Source organism: Stegostoma tigrinum, chromosome 9 (assembly GCF_030684315.1).
Source record: "Stegostoma tigrinum isolate sSteTig4 chromosome 9, sSteTig4.hap1, whole genome shotgun sequence".
Classification (NCBI taxonomy): Eukaryota; Metazoa; Chordata; class Chondrichthyes; order Orectolobiformes; family Stegostomatidae; genus Stegostoma; species Stegostoma tigrinum.
The window spans coordinates 71,679,700-71,702,409 of record NC_081362.1 but is presented as its reverse complement, the minus strand read 5'-3'; the positions used below and the strand labels follow the sequence as shown (position 1 = coordinate 71,702,409).

At 38.3% G+C, this 22,710-nt stretch overlaps 1 protein-coding gene across 2 annotated transcripts in view; it reads right to left on the bottom strand.

The window, feature by feature from the left end:
* The window catches only part of lrpprc (leucine-rich pentatricopeptide repeat containing), a 133,094-nt gene that overhangs the window by 5,270 nt on the left and 105,114 nt on the right, over positions 1 to 22,710 (bottom strand). For both annotated transcript variants that reach the window (XM_048535921.2, XM_048535922.2), the window contains exons 28-34: positions 19,406 to 19,548; positions 18,695 to 18,836; positions 14,784 to 14,910; positions 9,656 to 9,744; positions 7,753 to 7,957; positions 5,836 to 5,975; positions 3,137 to 3,252 (exon numbers count right to left, since the gene is read on the bottom strand). In XM_048535921.2, the coding sequence (XP_048391878.1) occupies positions 3,137 to 3,252; positions 5,836 to 5,975; positions 7,753 to 7,957; positions 9,656 to 9,744; positions 14,784 to 14,910; positions 18,695 to 18,836; positions 19,406 to 19,548 (962 nt within the window). The remainder of the gene's footprint in view (positions 1 to 3,136; positions 3,253 to 5,835; positions 5,976 to 7,752; positions 7,958 to 9,655; positions 9,745 to 14,783; positions 14,911 to 18,694; positions 18,837 to 19,405; positions 19,549 to 22,710) is intronic.

The window sequence follows — 22,710 nt, the reverse complement described above, 5'->3', positions numbered from 1 at the left end:
AACATCATTCCAAGAAAGGTGTTTGACTAAGGCACCTGTTGGGATTTTGCCCCATGATTAAAAAGATAACACTGGCTATTTGTGACAGAAAATTGGACAGGACATTCATTCTAATGTAACATCATTACAAATGTAAGAAAACCACTCAGCTCTGAGATAGGCTCTTTACTCAGAGAGTAGGAAGGGCATGGAATGCCCTGCCTGCAACAGTAGTAGACTCACCAACTTTAAGAGCATTTAAATGGTCATTGGATAAACATATGAATGATAATGGAATAGTGTAGGTTAGATGGGTTTCAGATTGGTTTCACAGGTCAGCGCAATATCGAGGGCTGAAGGGTCTGTACTGCGCTGTAATGTTCTATAGCAATCCCAAAAAGAGATGCATTTCACTAGAATGAGGGTCTGCACATCACAAACAAATTACACTGCATTAAGCTCTAGGAAAATACTTCAAACAACAATTCACCATCCTTGCACTCCTCATGCAATTTCCTCTCCACCCTTGAATTTGAGAATACCTACCAGGAACACTCCCAAGACAATAGCCTTGAATTAAACTGTCATTAATAAGTTAAATCTTGGAATATAAAACAATTGGAAACACACAATCAGAGAAAGGGAGGTAGATTTTTCAGTTGGAACCAAATATGAACAGGTTCGCTCTCGGAGATGCTCACCAAACCTATACGTACCTTGGATTTCCATCTCATATCTGCAGAATTGCACACAACGTGCTTTCGTAACTTGATAGCAATGCAATTATGTATAACTTTAAACGGAGAAAATAGACTAGGTAACATTACACATGGTTAAACGTACTTATTTGAATTTGCTGAAATGTGTTAAGTTGCACCAAAATAAAACCCGAAGTGATTTTAAAATTGGGTTTTGCAAGGGTAAAATTTATAAATATCATGCACTGTGATAGCTTGATCTGTTAAGAGATGGATCCCTAGAATCATAGAATGCCTAGGAGTTTGGAAAGAGGCCATTCAGCCCATCGAGTCCACACTGACTCTCCAAAGGACACTCCACCCAAAGCCAAATCCAGCACTCCCAACCTATTCCCGTAACCCACATTTACCATGCTAACCCACCTAACCTGCACATCTTTGTCTAGTGTGAGTAAACCTGAGTATCAATATGGACGTACATGGAATAGTGTAGATTAGATGGGCTTCAGATTGGTATGGCAGGTCGGCACAACATCGAGGGCCGAAGGGCCAGTACTGTGCTGTAACGTTCTATGTTCTATCCGGAAGAAACCTGCACAACTTAGCGCGAATGTGGTTCTTGAGCCTGAATCCTTTTTATTGGTCAAGATTTATATATTCAATATGACAGAATTCCCCACCTCCAAAAAAGTGTATTGCTCAAGATTTATGTAGTTATACTGCTTAAACTTAATAAATCAATGCTGCTGTTGGTGTTGTGTTTATATAGGAGATACAAAATACCTTAGTTTAAATGTGCAACAATGTTTGACAATAAATATTAATTGTGGGCTGTTCCAGCTCAATATGTAGTTTGGCTTGCTTTAACTCTTTGCATTTATTAATCATATAACATTACAAGCAAAAGCTGTGTTGTTTACTGTTGGAAGAGAAAAATGTGCACTGGCTGACAGCATGAGTACCCATGAACCCAGCAATCTGCAATATCACTGATTGTTTGGCTGCCACCTGCTGGGAACAGACTCTTTGTCGGTGTCTGTGTGTACACTGTCAATGGCAGCTTTTATTCCCTACAGACTGCTCAGCATTTGCTCTGTTTTACATCTTAAAACATCAAAAAGCCTGAATGCGGTTGTCTCATTCCCTGAAGATTATCAACCTGTCATTTACTGCAAATTCAGAACATCCAGCAACAGCAACTTATGAATTTATGCATTTGTTATTTTGTTAGAAAATTGCAGACAGAACATGACTGATAAAATACCATATGCCGCAGCAATAAATCTTTACACCTTTCAGGAACAACTTCATTTTTTTACACACAGAGGAAGGATACACTGAAATTATGGGGAAATTTGAGCTTCAATAACAGAAAAGTTATTAGCAATACCAACATTTCATGAATGAATATAAAGAAGTATAAACAGAATCTGAGAATTTCCAGCTTAATTACAGGAGTCACCATTACTTTACTGCCACACAACTTAAAGAGAACAGATAGTGCTTCTGGTTTTGTTGCAGAAGAATACATTGCTGTGTTCATAGGCTTCACTTCCAAAGAAAAATGTTTAGAATTTCAATTGAGCAGCATTAATTTTACACTACACTTAGTATTAGCTATTTCTTTTGAATCTGTGGTTGTACTTTATTTCAAGCAGAGGCGTGATGTACTGAAATCGAGAGAACTGTAAGGAACAATAAGGAAAGAAATCTAAATGTACATACATCCTGGATGTGTCACACAGGAACAGGAGGCCACCAGTTTAATTACAAGAGATTTTTTACTTTACTGGCTGTTAGTGACAGTATAAAGACATCACGAACTATCTTCTGCAACATGCACAGGAAGTGTTTTGCTTAACCATAATATTTGTAAAATGTCATCCACCATATCAGAAAAAAATATGCAACTGCCCATTTGACCAATTCTGAACACTGATGCATTGAACCTAAAGGATGACAGCTGCACTCTGTTTGGTCTCATAAATAAAAGTTTCCCCAACTACACAAAGAAATGAAAAATAATTATTTATCGGATTTCCTACCTCTCATTTATCTGGTGATTTAATCCAAAACATTTAGCACCAAGCTCTGAAGGACGGTTACTGGACCGAAATATTAACTCTGATTTCTCACCATAGAGTCTGTCAGACCAGCAGAGATTTTCCAGCAGACTCTATTTTTGTTTCTGATGTTCAGCAACTGCAGTTCTTTTGCTTTTCTTTTTAAAATTTAGCACAAGTATTGAGGACATAATTGAGGAAACTGCTACGGGATAGTGCTCAAATCTTGAGAGGAGAGGTGAACATACTGTTGAATTTAAAGCCAATTAAGTTATTAGCAATTTAATGCTATTGGCATAGCTGTTTAAATACTCAACTCAAAACAAAAAAGGTGGAAGGCAAAGTGAGTATTCAACTTTTTTTTACAAGTCATAACATACAATCACTAACAAATACCTGTAAAAGGAGTTTGGCATCTTCGGTTCTGTCCAGGTCCACATATTGTAGGAAGAGATCTGTCCCAGGCTTATACACTGCAAAATGATTAGCTAACCGCTCAGCCATGGCACTCACTGCAATACACAAGGCAACAGAATGCCAGACACTACATTAGTTATTTTAAGCATAGCATAAGAATCTTATGTTTCACTCCAATAGCATTTGAATACTGCTGGAGCTTACCAATAAAAAAGGCCATAGAATTTGATGCTCGTGTTTCACTGCTCAAAAATGCTTGGGAGAAGGAAGAGGGTGAGGGCTGGGGGGCGGTGGAGGAGTGTAAGGTCACTAATTCAGGTGAATCTGTTAAGACAGCTGCTATCTAAGTTGTTGCCTCATCCAAAGAGGTTAGCATTTGCACCTGAACCAAATGTATAGTGGGAGTAGGAAGGAAAACTCAGAAGGAGAAAATGAAGCCTTGCATTTTACAAAATGCATTTGTTTCTTCCTAGATCATTACAGGAGCAGCAAGGGGTTGCTTAGCTCAGTTCATTGGACAATTGGCTTGCAATCCTGAGTGACACCAGCTGTACCTTGCCAGCTGAGGTTATCATGAAGGTCCCACCTTCTCAACCGCAACCCTCACCTGAGGCATGGTGACCCTCAGGTTAAGCCATCACCAGTCATCGCTCTCTAGTAAGCACGCAGCTCTATGATCCTCTGGGCAGTTCTTTATCATCATTATTCAGCCTTAAGCGGTTCAAATACCATGTCTGAGTTAGGAATGTGGCAAGTTCAATTTATGATTAGGTATGTGTGAATGGACAAAACACTGCAGAAATCTGTAATTCAAAAGGAACATGGTATTGCTTGTGCACAAATTGACAATTCCCATACTCTGTGTTGGGTGAGTTAGACAGCTATCAGTGGGTTGACTTGCACCATCATAATCAAGCAGTTAGAAGAGTGTTTATCAGATAAGTGCACAAAAAAAAGCAGGTTCAGCAGGAAACTAGGAAGGCTAATTGATTGTTGGCCTTTATTTCAAGGTGTTGGAATATAAAAGAGAAATCTGACTGCAGCTGTACAAGATGCTGATGAGACAGCATCTGCAGTACTGAAAGCAGTTTTGATCCCCTTATTTAGGGAAAGATATCATTTCATTGGAGGCAGGTCAGAGATGGCTTACAAAGATGATCTCTGGTATGGAGGAATTGTCTTGAGCAAAGCTAAAGAGTTGGGACTCTATTCACCGGAGTTCAGAAGAATGAGGACTGATCTCATTGAAACAGAGAATTCTTAAGGAGCTTGACAGGGTAAATGTTGCAAGGATGCTTCCCTTCATGGGAGAGTCTAGGACCAGTGGGCTTAGTCTAAGAATAAAGGGATGCTAATTTAAGGAGGAGATGAGGAGAAATTTCTTCTGAGAGTTGAAAACACTGTGGGAGCAGAGTCTTTGTGTATATTTAAGGCTGAGGCAGATTCTTGATCAGTAGGGGAATCAAAGGTTAAGGGGAAAGGTCACAAAAACGGACATGAGGGATGTCAGATCAGCCGCGATCCTATTAAATGGCAGAGCAGGCTTCAGGGGCTGAACAGCCAACTCCTGTTCCTACTTCTGACGGTTTTATGGTCAGCCAAAATAAAGCAGCTAGTCTCAGTGCTCCTTAAGTACAGCTGAGAAATGATGGACAGGGATACGAAACATTACTGCAAACTAGCAACCACACTGGAAGCATGTATATGTGCGTATCATTACAGAATAGTCTTATCAATATTTCACAAGTGGGTCCCTGACAGTAACTAATTAACTCCGGATGCACTGGAGCTTTGGAACCATACTACCACAAAAAATTTATATGGTGAATATTATGCATAGTAAAGCACAGGTGATAGAAGAATAGTCATAGAACTATAGCCAGAAAGGCAGAGAGTGGTTGATATACATGGAACAATGCTTCACACAAAGTACCTTGGTGGGGGCTAGAGAAACGCAATTGATAATGAACCAAGGAAAATATGATTAATGAACTGCTTTCACAATGACAAAGGGAGTCAGTTATTTCATGGAAATACCACTTTGTGTTAACTTGCCAAAGCTTCGTGACTAACTATTCAAGTTTGAGCTTATAGGCCAAGAATTTTACATTCTTCTTTCACTGAAAGCAAATTTGTGGAGTTATCGGTCCTGCAAAGACATTAAATTTATAAGGACAGACTAAAAACAGAAAAATCAATTTGAAAGATACTACAACTGATCAACATGTCACTGCAGTCGAGTCTCAAGCTAATTGTAGTTATCTGATTAACACTCTTCTAACTGCATGATTATGGTGCTACAAGTCAACCCATTGATACCTGTCTAACTCACCCAAAACAATGAGTATGGGAATTATCAATTCATGCACAGTTAACTGCAGCACCATTCATTTCGTCTGATCTGCCCATGATTAGACACCAAAAAAAGCAGATGACAGCAACTCATGTCACAGGACTGTGAAGTAAGATCCTGCATAAACTGAGCCAATTGGTAGCATTAGGGTTCAAGCTGAAAAGCAAATAAGCAACACCAAAACAACTAAGATTTCAAATGTAGCACTTGGTTAAGTCCCACACATACCCAATATTGTTTGCTCTTGCATTTTTGTACTTTAGTACAAGAATTATACAATAGTTGATACGCATAGCAAGTAGAATGCAGAGTCAGATAAACTTACATTTGTCTAATGCTGCTTCATTATTTTCCTCTAATATTTTTCTGAAGACATAAGACATGCTGGTTGCTTGCTGTTGAGAACTATTTTGTCCTGGAGTGTAGAATGGTTCAACATATTCCACTGCTGTGTCAATATTATTACTGAGGGAAAACAAAATATTGTATTGTATCTGGCAGCCACGTTAAGATGTAAAACAAAGCAAAGCACATTTCTACGATTTCTGAAGGGTCTAGGCCCGAAACATCAACCTTCCTGCTCCTCTGATGCTGCTTGGCCTGCTGAGTTCATTTAGCTCTACACCTTGTTATCAAAGCACAAATGCACTTTTAGTGAGAAAATTTTGCCATTTGTTTGAATGGTTATTACTGTAGTGAAGCAAAAGTTATATAACTGGCAAAAGAATCCAAGTTGAATAGAGACAAATCAACAGTAATCAAGTGCAGTGCTTTAACAAACTAACCTTGAGAAGTCTAACTTACTATGATTCACTTGTAAGGTGAATGAAACTGGTGTTAAATGACACTGATGTTGTGTGGATATCTGCACACTCCTTCACCCAGCTTAGAAGCTCTAATAAATTCTTAAAACATGCAAATATTGCACTAAGGCATCATCTCTAAATAATTCAGGTTAAAAGACATTACAATCTTGATCACTCAAATATTTATTAATAAAGATACATATGTCCTTCTGCAACTATCACTTATTCTGTAAGTGTAAGTATTAACATTTTCAGAAAAGGGAATAAGGAGGTCAGCTGTACAAAAACAGCTTTGTCGAAGCGAAAGTTATACTGGAAGTCGCGATACTTTCAACCAAAGGGAGAAGAAACAGACTAGATTTCAGGATGTGGTAGAAAGACTGAAGCAATGCTATAGAAATCTTCCTTTGCTAGTAGTCCAAATCAGGGAAATAGAACACGCTATTGCTTATCCAGCTCTAGCAAATCAAGAAAAATCAGAATCTTAACACCATGTCATATTTAAATAAAGCCCAGTGTGGCACTGTACCATGAAAGATCAAGACTGTGAATTTCTTCCTAATCAGAAAGGGGCTTTGTATCAGAGAACAAATGTAGAAAAAGGTAAACCATTTACAGTAACAATATTAACATGCCTACGTATACATGAACACAGTTTTTTCATAAAATGCATACATCTTCCCCAAATTGCTACTATAATTAGCGAATATACTGTAAAAAGAATATCAGCAATAAAGATCTTATATTCAACTCATTATTGACAGAGACTAGCTCTTAGGTTGCTCACTTCTGAGATATAAGGTGCATTAATTTCTTTTCAAGAAGGTAGAAATTGCAACAGGAGTTATGAAAAACAGAATACTAGCAATCGTTTGGCACTGTTCATAATCTTTTGTTTTAAAATTTTGACTAAAATTTGTTTCAGTCTTATTAATCTACCATCAAGCAATTTTCATAAGTGCTTTATTTATTAAATTAAAATGGATGTTCATAACCAATGGTTAACAGAAATAATTATTCCCATTTCAACACATCTTTTAAACCCCTGATGTTTTAAAATACGAACATGTGCTTATTGAGTTCGGGCCAATGTCTTCCAAGTAACCATCAATACTGCTATTAACAAAGGATGATGATTTTCACTTTTCAGGTAATTAGTATATTGTGGAGCAAGTGAGAAAGACATCAGCAGAAGAAAAAAAAATCAGAAAGCAAAACACCAGAGGCTTCCTAACGAAAAAAAATGCACTTAAGAAATAAGCATGCTTACACAAATACGAAATTATTTATTCATTAAAAATTAAACAATTAGTTAATTGCAATTGTGTTGCTTTCATTTTTTTTACATTTTTAGAATACAATTAAATTAGAATACTGGCAATTAAATTCAGAGTGGCACATTTTGTTAAATTATCTGACAAAAAAGGTTTACTTACTTCTTTATGTGAGCCAGGACCAAGTTATTGATAAATAACATCTTGGACAAATTAATAGGTTGTGCCAAGTTGCTCATCAATTTTTCCACAAATTGAATTTTCTCCACATCACCCTTGGAAGCCAAGGCTTGGACTAACCGCGAAATAGCGAGCTGACTGGGCACTTGATTAACTTTCAACATCTCTTCTAGGGTAGAAGCAGCATCTGAAATGAAATTTAATCACAAACAGTGAAAGGGTTTCATAAAAAGGTGACCAAACATTAATTATTATTTTCTGTAAAAGAATTTCAGTAAGTACTGGAATTGCACTTTCCCCTCTCGTAGTTGCAAGCATAGGTCAATAATTTCACAGAAAATGATTTTCAAATAAACAAAATTGATGTGACACTGAAAATAGTTTAACCTTATGATTTTAGTTAACATCTATGAAAATGGTTCCTTTAACTCATCAGGTTTACATGGAGATGTCTATAATATTTTCAATTTTGTCTATCCCTTTCAGATCCATTTTCTTCAAGAAAAAACCGTTGCTTTCAATTGGTAATTGGGAATTGATATCAGGATGAATGGTTTTAAGATGATATTGATTCAAAGTTAGCGAACTTGCACGTGTGAAGTTTCTGGTCACTGCATTAATCAATACATGGGGAAGTTTGAGGAGCACCTTACTGAATTTCATCAAGCCAAAACAATCAGTTCCACAGGATTTACAAAAAAAATTACCTTCCTTCAGATATCATCCAAAAATTGTTGCTCAAAACAAATAAACCATAATGAGAATATACATATATATCTCACTTTCATCACTTGAGATCCTACTATAGAATTGCACAAGATAGGTTTCTGATTTTGTGGGGGCAAAGGATAAAGGAGTTCAAAAAGGAAAGTGCCACATTAAAAAAAATGATAATGGCATCTCTTACATATGCCTGAAATGCAGTATTCTTAAAACAGAGCTGATTTGATTGTCCTTTCTTTAAACAAAAGATTTTAAATATGAATGTGTTGTTCTATGCTGTAACTGTTCAAACGCTATCCACATCATTTTACAAATGTACACCTTTTTGCAAGTTGATAATTAAATGTCTTTACCATCTACTATAATTATAAAATTAAAAGAACAAAAACTTAAATGTTCTTTTCAGGAAGAAACAGCACTGGAAAAATGTTGAATATTTTAAAAACGTGAATATATGTGGAACTGATAGTAGTTTGACATCTTTTCCATAAAGTGTTATTGTTTATGTTTAAAACAAAGTATGACTAAAAGGTACACAAATTTAAAGAAAGTAAGTACCACACACAAAAGCAAAGTCTCAAATTTTTGTAGATTTCATGCTGTTAACAAACATATTTATAATTGTTACTATCAACTTTATCCAGCTGCCTCTCCGAGTATGTACATTTAATTTACCATGCAAAAGTAATTCTTAGCCGACACCTCTTACCTACCCCTGCAGAAAAGTTCTTATCCAATATCTCTTTTCCAACAAAATTTTGTTAGTTGCAATTGCTTTGCAGGAATTTCTATTATTTTGTAACTATGTAAAGGTGAATTTGCTCATTCACCCATTTCTAAAATTATTGAAAGCTTGTACTTTCACCCATCACCCCCACCCCCCCCCCAAGTCTGCAGCCCACTGTTTTAGCTGAGACAAAACCATCCTCTGTTAAATGGAATGGAAACTGGACTAAGTGGCCAAATGACAAGTACATTCATATTCAGCTTCAGTTGTATTATAGATGCATATATAGTAATTTATGTCTCTCAGCTACTACAAAAGACTCTTGATAAGCAGGTAATTTGCTAAATGGACTCCTTTATCACAGCTTACGAAAGGCGTTACATGAAAATCTGCAGAGGCATTAACATGATGTAAAGGTCATAATGTGTGACATACCTTTCAGATTATCCCGCCTAACTTGCGTTATGATGAGTAGGCTGTTGGCAGCGTCGTTCAGTGTAAAGCCCTTGATGCGGGTCTCAACTCTAGAGGAGCAGACATTTAGAAAGGAATTACTGACATGCTTCTGATATGATAATAAATGGTTGAGACCGAGGTGAAATTATAAAAACTACCATTCCAATGTTAAAAATTTTGCCACAAATGTCGACCTGTAGACAGCTTTTATGTTAGAACGTCAAATACTGAAATAGTGTTTTTTCTCTCCCTTTCTTTCTTTTTTTTGGTTCTGACAGCTGCCATAAGTGGTACCCTAGGCAGCAGAGAGAGTAATGTTTAAGCAAGTGGTCTCGCTTCCAGAACATTATCTCTTAAACATAAAGATATTAGACATTGAAAGAGTCGCAAATCAGAGTCTCAGCTTGTAGGTGATTTTGGTGGGGGTCGCCGATAGAAAAACATGTCTGTGAAATCAGAGTCATATACAACATCCACCACTGTCAATGAGAAACAACAGTTGTTTTTGTGCATCAATACAACCAAGACACATTATCATTGGGAGGGTATGTTCTTCATCCCAAAACCTACAGTTTCGTGGCCGAACCACTGAGTGCTTCTTAAAAATCAATCCACCTGACATCACATGCAGCCATGAAATGGTATCTAATAGGCAAAATCATTTGGGCTTCTCTACTGAGTTTATGGCTGCTAACTTTAGCAATCTGGCCACAAGATATGATGCACTTTCTGCAAAACATGTAAAATATTTTATCCTACTGTGCAATTAGAACATACAATTGCTTAACAAGTCACACTTGAAATTCAACAAATCTCAGGCCATATGTTACACAAATCTGTCAGTTTGGCTCAGCTGGCAGAACTCAATTGTTAGAAAATACAGAAACTAGAAATTACTGGATAACTCAGTAGGTCTGGCAGCATCTGTGGAGAGAAAGCAGAGTTAATGTTTCAGTGACCCTGATTGTAGGCTAGGAAAAGCTTTGAATACTGGAAGATGGCATGGTGGGAAGGGTGAGGAATAAATGGAGCCCAGAGAGAGACGACAGCAATTGGGCAGACAAAGGAATGGGTAAAGGCCAGAATTGGAAAATCAACAGATACCAACTAACAATGGATTGGTTACGGTAGCAGCTCATGTGATAACAAGGCCTGGTGTGGAGTTTGGGGGATGGATGCAAGAGGTGGTGCCCAGGCCTTAAATTATTGAACTCAATATGGAGTCCTAAAGGCTGCAGGGTCCCCCAGCAGAAAATGGGATGTTGCTCTTTGGGCTTATGCTCAGCAGAGCAGCGAGCCCAGATGGAGGCACATGCTGGTCAGGGAAATAGTGATGCGTTGAATAGGCAAGCAACAGGAAGCTCAGCGTCACTGAAGCGCACACCAAGCTACGTCATCACATGGGCTGCTACCACAACCAACCCATTATTGGTTATTAATAGTCCCCATTAGCAGTTTGATCTTCCCAGGCTGACCTGTACTCATTCCTTTATTTACCCAACTGCTGTTCACTCTTTCACGCCTCCACCTCTACCTATTGTTTACTCCTCCCTCCAACCCATTTCAGCACATAACAAACTGTTCCCGGCTACAATCAGTACTAAAAAAGGGTCATTGGACCCAACATGTTAACTCTACTTTCTGTCCACAGATGCTGCCAGACCTGCTGAGCTTTTCCAACATTTTTTGTTTCTGTTCCTGATTTCCGGCATCTGTAGTTCTTTGTTTTCTTTTAAACTGTCAGAAAATTGCTGGTCTGGAATAAAACCTGATGTTGGGTGTTCGGCAGATCAAAAGGTGAAATCTGCTCGTTCTGGAAAATTAGACGGACACTGAAGATTCCATTAGAGCTGCTGTCCTGTCCTGGCCAACAATCTCCTTAATCCAACTTCACCACGAATAAATCAACTGGTCAATTATTTTTCTGCTCATTTGTGAAATGTTAATATGGTTAGTGCTATTTCCCATACCAATCATTACATTTCAAAAGCAATTTATTATAAGTATTTTGAACTATTATAATATTAAAAGCAGCTTCAAAAAATGCATAATACTTGACAATTATGCTCCCAATAAGATGATTTAAAAGCAACATCCCAAAACTTACAAATCGTGCTACTCAGTAAGCACGTTTTTTCTATATCACACTGCACTTGCTTGTTCTTCAACAGCATCGGAAGCACACTCAAAGGGTAGGACGTAACTGTAGGCTCTCCAATGTAAATTTATTGCTTACAATGAATGACTTATTGTATCAAGACTCTTGAAGCAGTAATTCAGAGTTCAGATATTGAAGTTGAATTAATTGAAGTTCATTTCTGATTCAATTGATACGTGCCATGAACATTTACAGGAAAGCCTCAGGTGGGCACTGTGAACTACGACCATGACTGCTTCATCGTTACGTCTCATGTTTCCAGACGGAAGATGCACAAGTTTGCATTTTGTTCAAATATATTCTTTGTAGCAATTTCTGTTCATACTTCAGAAAAATAAAACGTGCAACATACAGACGACTGATCTAGTTCCAAACTTCATAATCAAGTATGTTTACAGACAAGGCGACATTCTGTTTACCTTCACCCCACATCACAAATCACCCTGCAACTCCCTTGCCTACTCCCCATTACTCATCAACCAACTGGCAAGTGCATTTTTAAGCCCTTATTAAGTGAACCAGGAAGTCTGGTGATACACTGGACAGAAAGAAAACTTACTATAAAACATGATTGCATTTACCAACAGGCCAGGAATACTATCACTGAGCCAGGCTGACTTAACTAGTGAGTCAGCTAAAAAAATATCAGTGGCCATATTCTTTCATTATTTGAGTGGTATTACTGAGAACCTTTGCATTGCCTGCTTTCTTTCACTGATTCTTCAGGTTAGTTTTGGACTCTGGACCTCATCAATCTTCCATTTCAAAGCTGCCCATGTTTCTTAAAAACAACTTTCGTTTGCAATTGCTCGAGAGTTTTGCTCAAACATTCCATTTACCCCATTTCTCTTATACAGACGTGATACAAAAGTGGGAGGAACAAGTGCCTCCATAAATTGGCTTGGCTACTTTGGATTGTAAAACTCCATCCTGAGCATATAACTGTTCAGATCCCACGTCCTCATGCACTTTTTAGACCCTAACCATCAAAATGATTCAACTTCACTCAATCGTCACTCAGCTTTTCTGGTGGAGTACACATTTGGTTTTACTTAATTACTGATCACACTATAATATTAAAGATGTCCAATAGTACTGCAGGTTAACAATCCCAACTGTCAATCATGCTGCTAACAGCTTAATGGGGTGATCCAGTGTTGTAACAGAAGGATATCTTAGCGAAATGCTCAACTAGTTTCTTGTCCTCTAATCTCTGCTCATGCAATCCAAAATAAACAGAATTTTACTCAGAAGCAAATCAGAGGTCATAGGGAAAAGGCAGCAATGTGGAGTTGAGGATTATCACATCAAACGTGATCTTGGTGAATGGCAGAAGACTTGATGCGCTGAATGGGTTATTTACGTTCCTACGTCTTGAGGTTTTATGGAACTAAATTGCCTGGTGCTCTCCTCAAACATGCATTTGTCTCTGCTTCAAACACTGGTCCAGTTTCTCAAGAGGCTCAACTGGTTTTTGTCTGTCCTATTCACCTACCATAATGCATTCCATGCTTGGGCAACTCTGACGAAGAAAATTTATCCCTGTTTTTTTCATTTGCACTGAGAATTTTTACAGATGACTCATCGCCATTGCAAAATCCAGAGAGAATAGCATTTCCTTAAGCCAAAAATAATTATTAAAGTCTGATGAAAAGTTACCTACCTTGCCTCGTGCTTTTGGGGAATGTGACATTAAGTTTATTCCTTGCATGAACCACCTCACCAGTTCCCGCATTCATTCATCAAGGATTTGTGCTGCAGGTCTGTTTCTGGCAGGAACTATATTGCATCTTTCCAAATATTTAAGAGCTTTATATCCAATTATTTTGTTAAACGTGAAAGCCTACTCCCTAATTCACTTTGTCTTTTAATTTTCATTGTAATTGTGCACATCAGAGAATTCAAATGTACAGTATCACTTTTCGAAAGGGGCTCATTGAATAGTTACATACATTAAATAACAACTTACTTCAGCTGGCAGCCATGAGACCTCCATGATATAAGCAAATTGATAATATACAGACCCATGTTCTATTGAGGTTTGCACTGTACATCCATCCTGTCTTGGCTCTTTTCTTCTACAATGCATTAGCTCACACATATGCACAAAACTGGGACAGTAACTCTCTCTACCCCCCTCACAGATCTTCGGTTTATTCTCATGCCTGATTAGCTGTATACAGATCCTTTATTTCCTAGGCATTTCTAAAGGTGTGTTTTTTTTTCCAACCAAAGAACTGCCATTCAGGAACAAAGCTTTCCTGTTCTAAATGGCATGCCATGCACCATCAGTCAAGCAGTGAGTGACAACCTTGGAGAAATTAAAAACTTTTAATGAAAGGACATTATCTTTAAAAACCAGAAAGCGGCAATCCACGCAAGAAAAAAATGTGCATAATCCACACTGTACAATCTTTCAACGGATGAGGATTACACAATTTGTCAGAGGGACATTTGAGCTAAACTTGAACAATTATCTCACTGCACTAAACTGAACAGCACTGCACCAGTGCAAGCACGTTATGTGACCTCAGGAACTCTGAAGGTCTGAAGAATCAGGTTGTGGCAATTACTGCGATCAATCCCTAGAAAATCCTTCGTTCTGTACAGGGTTAAACTATCCCTCTCAGTCACTTTCAGCTTCCAGGGTTCAAGCAATACAGCATTGCTCTCTGGATTTTCTTACTCTCAAGAGCCAATCCCCTTAATCCCTGTCTAAGCACCCATTGCTCAATCGTGATTTCTCCTTTTCCATCTGTCAGTCTTAAATCAACAATTTGTACATGAGACAGTGTAATGCAGACAATAAAGGATTTACATTTCACTATCTTCAAATCTTTTCCTACAATTAAAATGCTGAACAAGTGTTAGGGTGATTGTTGGAGGTTACCACTAACATTTTTTACATTGCATCTTCTTTACCCCTTCTCCATTAGAAAAAAAACTTACCTGCTTTTGACATCCATGGCTTCCTCCAATAACCCATGACTTAGAAGAGTGTTCAAGAAGCTTGAATAAGCTGCTGAGCTGAATACTAGACCCTTCTTTTCAGCTCCCATGAATACATTAAAGGCTTCTAAGAATAAAATAAGTATTTTATTAAAATAGAACCATAAACCCATGATGCTGCTAATATTTGCAAGTTCCTCAAAACAAATATCAAATAAAAAATTTTCAACAGCTCAAGAAAAACCATTTGGACTCCTTTAGTCATTCGTCTCCTTCATTTTCCCAAGGTTAAACTTGATGAATTTATTTTATGAAGGCTGTAGCAGAAACAAAAAGAAAAATATCTTGCTACAGAATTGCACATGATTTTACAAAACAAATTAGGCAGCAATCAACAGTCTGGGTTTTGAACACTACCTTTTTTTATTCCTGGGATTTATTTGATGCATCCTAAATTAAAGTTAAACTAAAGTTAAGATTCTGATGTGGTTTACGCATAACCTTTAATAGTACTCATGGTTTTTCATTTTGTTTAAACATTATCTTCCAGTCTCAGCACCACACCTGGTATAAAGATTAGTGTCCGAGCCACACTATTCAGAATTTTTACTTAAAGCTTTTCTAATGGTCTATTGCAGAAATTAGCAATCAACAGCACAAATCCATTTTACCTTAACCCCATCAGTAACCATTTTTATGCAAGCAACTTCAATATTTGAAAACATAGGTTTTGGTGAGATTGGTATAAGTTTTAATTTACAAAACAGCTAAATGACAGCATTCTGACGAGGAACCAAATCTTCAACCACTTCTCTCTCCACAGATATTGCCAGACCTGACAAGGCCTCCAAGCATTTTTTAGTTCATATCTCAAGAATCGGCAGTATTTTGCCTTTAACCGAATGACAGCTGTGAATGAACCAACAACGGAAATAATGAGGTACAAGACCTTTCATGCTAACTAGAACTTCAGTTACCTGTTTTTTTGCAAATGGAAGGAACGTCAGAAGAAATTGCATTTGTATAGTGCCTTTTAAAGCTTCGGGATATCCCAAACTATCCCTAATGAAGTACGTTATAATTTACAGAACATGAAAGCCAAATGCACATGCTTTTGTGACATCTGGCTATGACAAGATAATCTGTTTTTGTGATGTTAGGGAGGGTTAAATGCTGACCAGAAAACATTTTCACTGCATAGTCTCGAACGTTTTTCCATGTCATTGATTTAAAATCTTCCAAAGATGGCAATCTCTGGCAGAACAGCAACTGTACTGGAATACCAGTCTAGGTTGTGTTCAAGCCTGACAAGGAGTTTGAATGACACACCCTGCAGGTGGGACAGTGCTACCACTGAGCTATAGTTAGCATTCAGAGGCAAAGCAAAAACCAGCTTAAGGCAGAAAAACTGTGAGAAGCCATTTCATGACAGAATCAAACAAGGAAGGCCATCTTACACAATGCAAATTGTTGCAGCATGCTCCATGCGGGAAAGCATTAATTAACAGTCACAAAGATCCATATACATAGTTCAAAAAGTAAGATTGATGGTGATATTTCCGATTTGATAATCAATAAATAAACTGTTAAAAGGAGTAGTCTGAGATTATAGTATTGCTTAAACAGAGAAACACTATGTTTCATACTACAGTATGTAACCCAAAATACCATTTTAGCCCTGTGAATGGGAAAAATTGCAAAGACAGATTGCGAAAAAAATTCAATCCTTAAAAATGAATTGATAAATTTCCATGGAGTCATTAGGAGGGGAAAGGAGAACCTCAAATAGGACAGGAGAGCTTGACTGCATTTCTCTAACTACATGCAAACCAGTTACTCCAGACCACTACATTCATGAGAAATTGTTAGAACAGTATACCTGATTTTTGCATTGAACAGGATCTCAAGGACACAGTAAATTTTTCCATTGATCTTTATTCTAATCTAACAATTAGCTGGATGAAGGAGTTTACTTGACCCATCACATCTACCCTGTCCTTTCTAAAAGCAGTCCAATTTAGTCCCATAACCTCAGCTTTATCTCCACAAACCTTCAAATTACATCTTTGCAAACACATGCCTGATTGCCTTTCTATGTTGCTATGAAATAGGATTATGCCCCTTTCAGGTACTGAGTTTGGGATCTTAACAACCCTTAACAACAGTAACTTGGGATTAATTATTTAACTGGGCTCTTTTCAAGGACTGAAACAGTTTGGATAAAAAAAATGATTTTAAAATGTCAATAAGAGAAAAACACACCAGTTTAAAATATGGTATGAATGTGAGCAACACAGTAATGCAAGTGAGTCATCAGGAAGCCAAAAGGGTGCATCAGTATATGCAACATTTTATTTCCACTGCAATTTTCTGCTCTTCCTAACGTAGTCAGATACTGGGGGTCATCCAGGTTACATTCAACAAGTTATTAAATCCAAAAAACATGTTAGCCTATGATTCTCCTGGTCTGTTAAGTATTATGCAAGACAACCTTTTCCAAATAACTTTCCAACTTACAATTTTTTTCCAATTAGAGGCAGCTGAGAATATGCAGGAAAATACTGTTTGTCAATACCTGAACTAAGTTCTTGCTTCTTGGTGCAGAACTACAGAAAAACCATACAACTGTAAGAAGGCTACAGCTTAGAAAGAGGTCATAAACTAGCTGCCAATTCTAATTCCATTTTACAGAACCTGGTCCATTGCCTTAACATATTACAGAGCTTTAGGTTCAAAGTTCAGGTCTGGGCTCCTTCTAAATAACCTGAAATTTTCTGCCTCCAGCACCAAATTCCAGATACTCAAAAGAAAAGGTTTTTCTCACATGCCCTCTCTGAACCTTTGACTAATCACTTTGTATCAACTCCATCCAAGATCTTGGTTATTTTGTACATCTCCACTCAGTCAGGCCTCAGCATCTTCAGTTGAGTAAAACAACCTTTCTGTCTAATCTTTCCTCATACCCGCAATCTTCAAGACCTGGCAACATTCTTACAAATCCCCTCTGTACATTAAAGCAATGATGCTCCTCGGATAATGTAGTGACCTGAACTGTACAGGAACCTTCAGCTGTGGTCAGTGTCTTATATATCCCTGCACACGTATTCAATATCTTGTCCAATGAAAGGAAGCATTCCATATGCCTTCTTTAGCACGTCTTGCCACCTTCAGAGACCTGATGGCATGCAATCAAAGGTTTCTCCTTTCCTTGAATTCTCTTAATACCTTCCAGTTTATTGGGCATCTCTTGCTTTGTTTGCCTTCCCCAAGTGCATAGCCTTGTACTTCTCTGCCCACTCAACCGAACTACTGCTATGCTCCTGAAATTGACAGCCATCCTCTTCACTACCAACAACCTGGCCACTTTTTGTATCAGCAGTAAATTTCCAATCATGTCCCACAATTAAGTCTAAATCATTAACATATAGGACAAACAAACAGCAAGGGCCCCAAAACTGTGCCATTTGTAAGCCCAATGGAAACCACCTTCCATTCACAAAGACATCCATTAACTATTACTTTTTGATTACTGTCACAGAGAATTTTGGGTCTAACTCGCCACATTCCCCTAAATCCCATGAGCTTTAATCTTTTCAGATCAATCTTCAGCAATGGGACCTTATTAAGTATAAATTATACAATCCATGTATACAACATCCACTGCACGAGTCTAATCAGTCCTTTGTTGTCCCCATTCTCTCAAAAACAATCTAACTATGTTAGCAAGGAAGGACCTTCCCTGAAGAAAACCTTGCTGAGTAATCTGTGCCTTTCCAAGTATCCCTACAAACTGATTTCTGTATTTTTCCCACCTTAAATGATTTGACCTAACCCCCTCACATTTTCTGCTCAGGTTAATTTCTAAAGAAATCAATGTATCATCCCTTTAGTTAAGTTATCACAAATTGTACCTTGAATACTGTTCTTCTTGCAAAACATGAGTAGTCTGCGCTGATAGTCACTTGCAGAATCAATGGGCAAATCACTAGTTCTTGTTCGAGGAGCTTGATTGAGAGCAGATGAAGTGGATCTTGCAGCATCCTCATACCATGACTGAGAAAGAATTTTTAAAAATTGTTTGGTAGTAATGTATTAGCTCTGTACTAAAGAGAGACAAAATGCCTAAAATTTGCAGCTTGCACCATCAGGATGAGGGCACAAGAGACAGACTTGAGGAAACGGACGCAAATTTATAATGCACAAGAAGAGTGTGCCGATTAGCTGGGCCACTGTTGGCACACAGAGACAACAAGACCAGTTAACTGTCAATCTTTGGTTTTCAGACCAGTTGGAATGACTCTAGACTGATTCAGGTATTGCAATGGGAATGCAGCATAGTTTAGCAGTCTCTACGATCTCTGTTTTTTAACAAAAACAATATCCCTTGCATTTCAGGTACATTGATGCATTCTGATACATTTGCAATATTAGAGTGCACAGCTGCATCAAATAATAACCAGGATTATACTGAATGGCAGAGCAGGTTCGAAGGCCAAATGCATACACCTACTCGAATTTTCTATGTTTCTATGAAACTAGAAATTCTCTAGAAACTAACTATAGGGTTTTCATTAAGATTTAAGAAACACAAACTAATTTATTTTTGATTGTGTAAACAATACCTCTGGGACTTCAAATGGAATCTCCTGACCACCGATCTTGAGTATCTCAGCAAGTAATCGGAGTGTTCTTTCCCGGGGTATCACATTTTCCTCTTGCATTTTGGTCCATGTTGCATCAGCTTTCGGCCAGTCATTATTTTCCTCTGTTTAAATTAAGACATTTAATTCAGTTGCAGAAAAGGGCAAATAGAAATAATTTCAAGATGTCTCGAGTAATTGCAAAAAGAAAACAAAAATCAAGGGAAAAGTGTTTGATTTAAGCAGATCCTCAAAAATTGAGAATTTTTTCTTCTGCCATCAAAAGTCAGAATGCAGAGGCAACAAAGCTAGGAATCATTCATATACAATATGGAATTCAACTGCGATGTAATACTGATTTAAAACCTTTATTATAATATAAAAAGAAGGCCAAAACATTGCCTTCTTTTTTTAAAAATCACACTAGTTTTGGGAGAACAACTGTGATGGGGTTGATCATGGACTATGACGAGTTTTGAGAAGATTTGTAGCTCAGGTTGAGGTTCTGGATGTGAGTTTGCTCGCTGAGCTGGAAGGTTAGTTTTCAGACATTTCATCACCATTCTAGGTAACATCATCAGTGAGCCTCTGACGAAGCGCTGGTGTGATGCCCCGCTTTCTATTTATCTGGTTAGGTTTCCTTGGGTTGGTGATGTCATTTCCTGTTCTTTTTCTCAGGGGGTGGTAGATTGGCTCCAAATCAATGTGTTTGTTGATGGAGTTCCGGTTGGAATGCCATGCTTCTAGGAATTCTCGTGCGTGTCTCTGTTTGGCTTGTCCTAGGATGGATGTGTTGTCCCAATCAAAGTGGTGTTCTTCCTCATCTGTATGTAAGGATACGAGTGATAGTGGGTCATGTCGTTTTGTGGCTAGTTGATGTTCATGTATCCTGGTGGCTAGCTTTCTGCCAGTTTGTCCAATGTAGTGTTTGTCACAGTTCTTGCAAGGTATTTTGTAGATGACGTTTGTTTTGTTTATTGTCTGTATAGGGTCTTTGAAGTTCATTAGCTGCTGTTTTAGTGTGTTGGTGGGTTTGTGGGCTACCCTGATGCCAAGAGGTCCGAGTAGTCTGGCAGTCATTTCGGAAATGTCTTTGCTGTAGGGGAGAGTGGTTATGGTTTCTGAGCCCGTTTTGTCTGTTTGTTTGGGTTTATTGCTGAGGAATCGGCGGACTGTGTTCATAGGGTACCCGTACTTTTTGAATACGCTGTATAGGTGATTTTCCTCTGCTCTGCGTAGTTCCTTTGTGCTGCAGTGTGTGGTGGCTCGTTGGAATAATGTTCTAACGCAGCTTCGTCTGTGGGTGTTGGGATGGTTGCTCCTGTAGTTCAGTATTTGGTCCGTATGTGTTGTTTTCCTGTAGACGCTGGTTTGAAGTTCCCCATTGGCTGTTCGCTCTACTGTGACATCTAGGAATGGCAGTTTGCTGTTGTTTTCCTCCTCTTTTGTGAATGTTATGCCAGTAAAGGGTATTATTGATGGTCTTGAAGGTTTCCTCTAATTTGTGAAAACTAACCTTCCAGCTCAGCGAGCAAACTCACATTCATGAACTATGACGTCCAACACTCAAGTCAATTGAAACTGATTTATTTAAAATGCCACCAAGTGGAACACAGCATCAACTAGTTACTTTACATTCAGCAACAGATGCTCTGCTTTTAGCATTTCAGTGTATTACTCGAACATGCAGAAGCACATCTGAATGAGTAAAGTAAGCTGAATTTGTGCTACTTAATGTCATACAATACGTGGGTGCAGGGAGCACAGGATAACATCACCTATTTATACTCAATTGATTATAACTAAAGGATAAGGCAGCAATATTGTCTTTTGCCCAAAGACTTCACCCAACGCCAAATCTATTTTTAATAGCTCACTGATGGCCAGTAGCAGCGGTGTGTACTTGTCTACAAGATGCACTGCAGAAGTAAACCAAAGATCCTCAGACAGCACCTTCCAAACCCACGACCACTTCCATCTAGAAGGACAAAGGCAGCAGATGTATGGGTAAACCGCCACCTTCATGTTCCCCTCCCCTCCAAGCCACTCACTATCTCAACTTGGAAAGTTTTTCCACTGCTCCTTCACTGTTGCTCGGTCAAAATCCTGGAATTCCTTCCCTACAAAAATGCCCACATTCCACAAATGAATTAAAAAATGTTTAGTCAATGCATTAAAGCTGTAGCCTCTGGCTCAGATGCAGGCTGTTATCTAGAGCCACAGGACATTCACAGTCTTGAAGTCAGCATTCATCTCAAACTGTTAGTCTCATTTAGTGTTGCACAAGTTAAACCACATGAGAATCGCAACAAAAACACTTAAAATGCGAAATTCAGTAAAACGCAGTCGTACAAATGGAAATGGTGGATGGCAAAGGATGTGGGCAACAGGTTTCCTGCATGACTACCACCCTCTGCTTCCTGCCACTCAGCCAATTCTGGATCTAACTAGCTAAATCTCCTTGATTCCCATGGGCTCTTACCTTGGCTATCAGTCTCCCATTCAAGACCCACCTTGCCGATGTCCAAGGAGACTACATTGATTGCATTACTTTCATCTACATACCTGGCTACATCTTTGAAAAATTAATCGAGTTGGTCAGAAATGACCCCCTCACTAACAAAATATGTTAACTGTTTTTGATTAATCCCTGCCTCTACAAGTGCAGAGTAATTATGTCCTTCAGAATTTCTTCCTGCTGTTTTGCCACCACCAAGTTTGAACTGACTGGCCTATGGTTCCTGATTTCTTGTGAAGGGAAAGATTTTCTTTGGTACTTTTGAGCACCACAGAGAACTTCGAAGGTAAAAAAGTTATTTGCAGGTTAAACGCAACTATCACAAAATATCCCCAACAGTAATGTACCAACTCTCAGCCTTCTTGCAACATGTTCAGTTGGTCTCTTACTTCCCTCTGTACTGCAGCATCAAACTTTCTTAGTACCACCTCTTGTCCTAGTTTCCCCTGCTTCTGCATATCCAGTTGACCTTCAGTTTTCTCTCTCCAAACTGTCATTTTCTCTGGCCTTACAGGTTCTTCCAGCTCTGAATCCAGTTCTATTTTTCCCCCTCGCTCACTGGTGCAGCTTCTAACCCATCTTAATCTTGCTCTAACTTTCCCTAAATGCAACGCTATAGGAGACAATTAACATTTTTGTTTTCCATGACAGATTCCCATTCTTCCGTAAGCCCCTTGCAGCCTTCCATTTGCTTAACTGCCCGTACAGTTTCTCATTTGCCCCACTTCCTTGCAACTTCCCACTTTCACTCATACTCCAATTCCCTTGC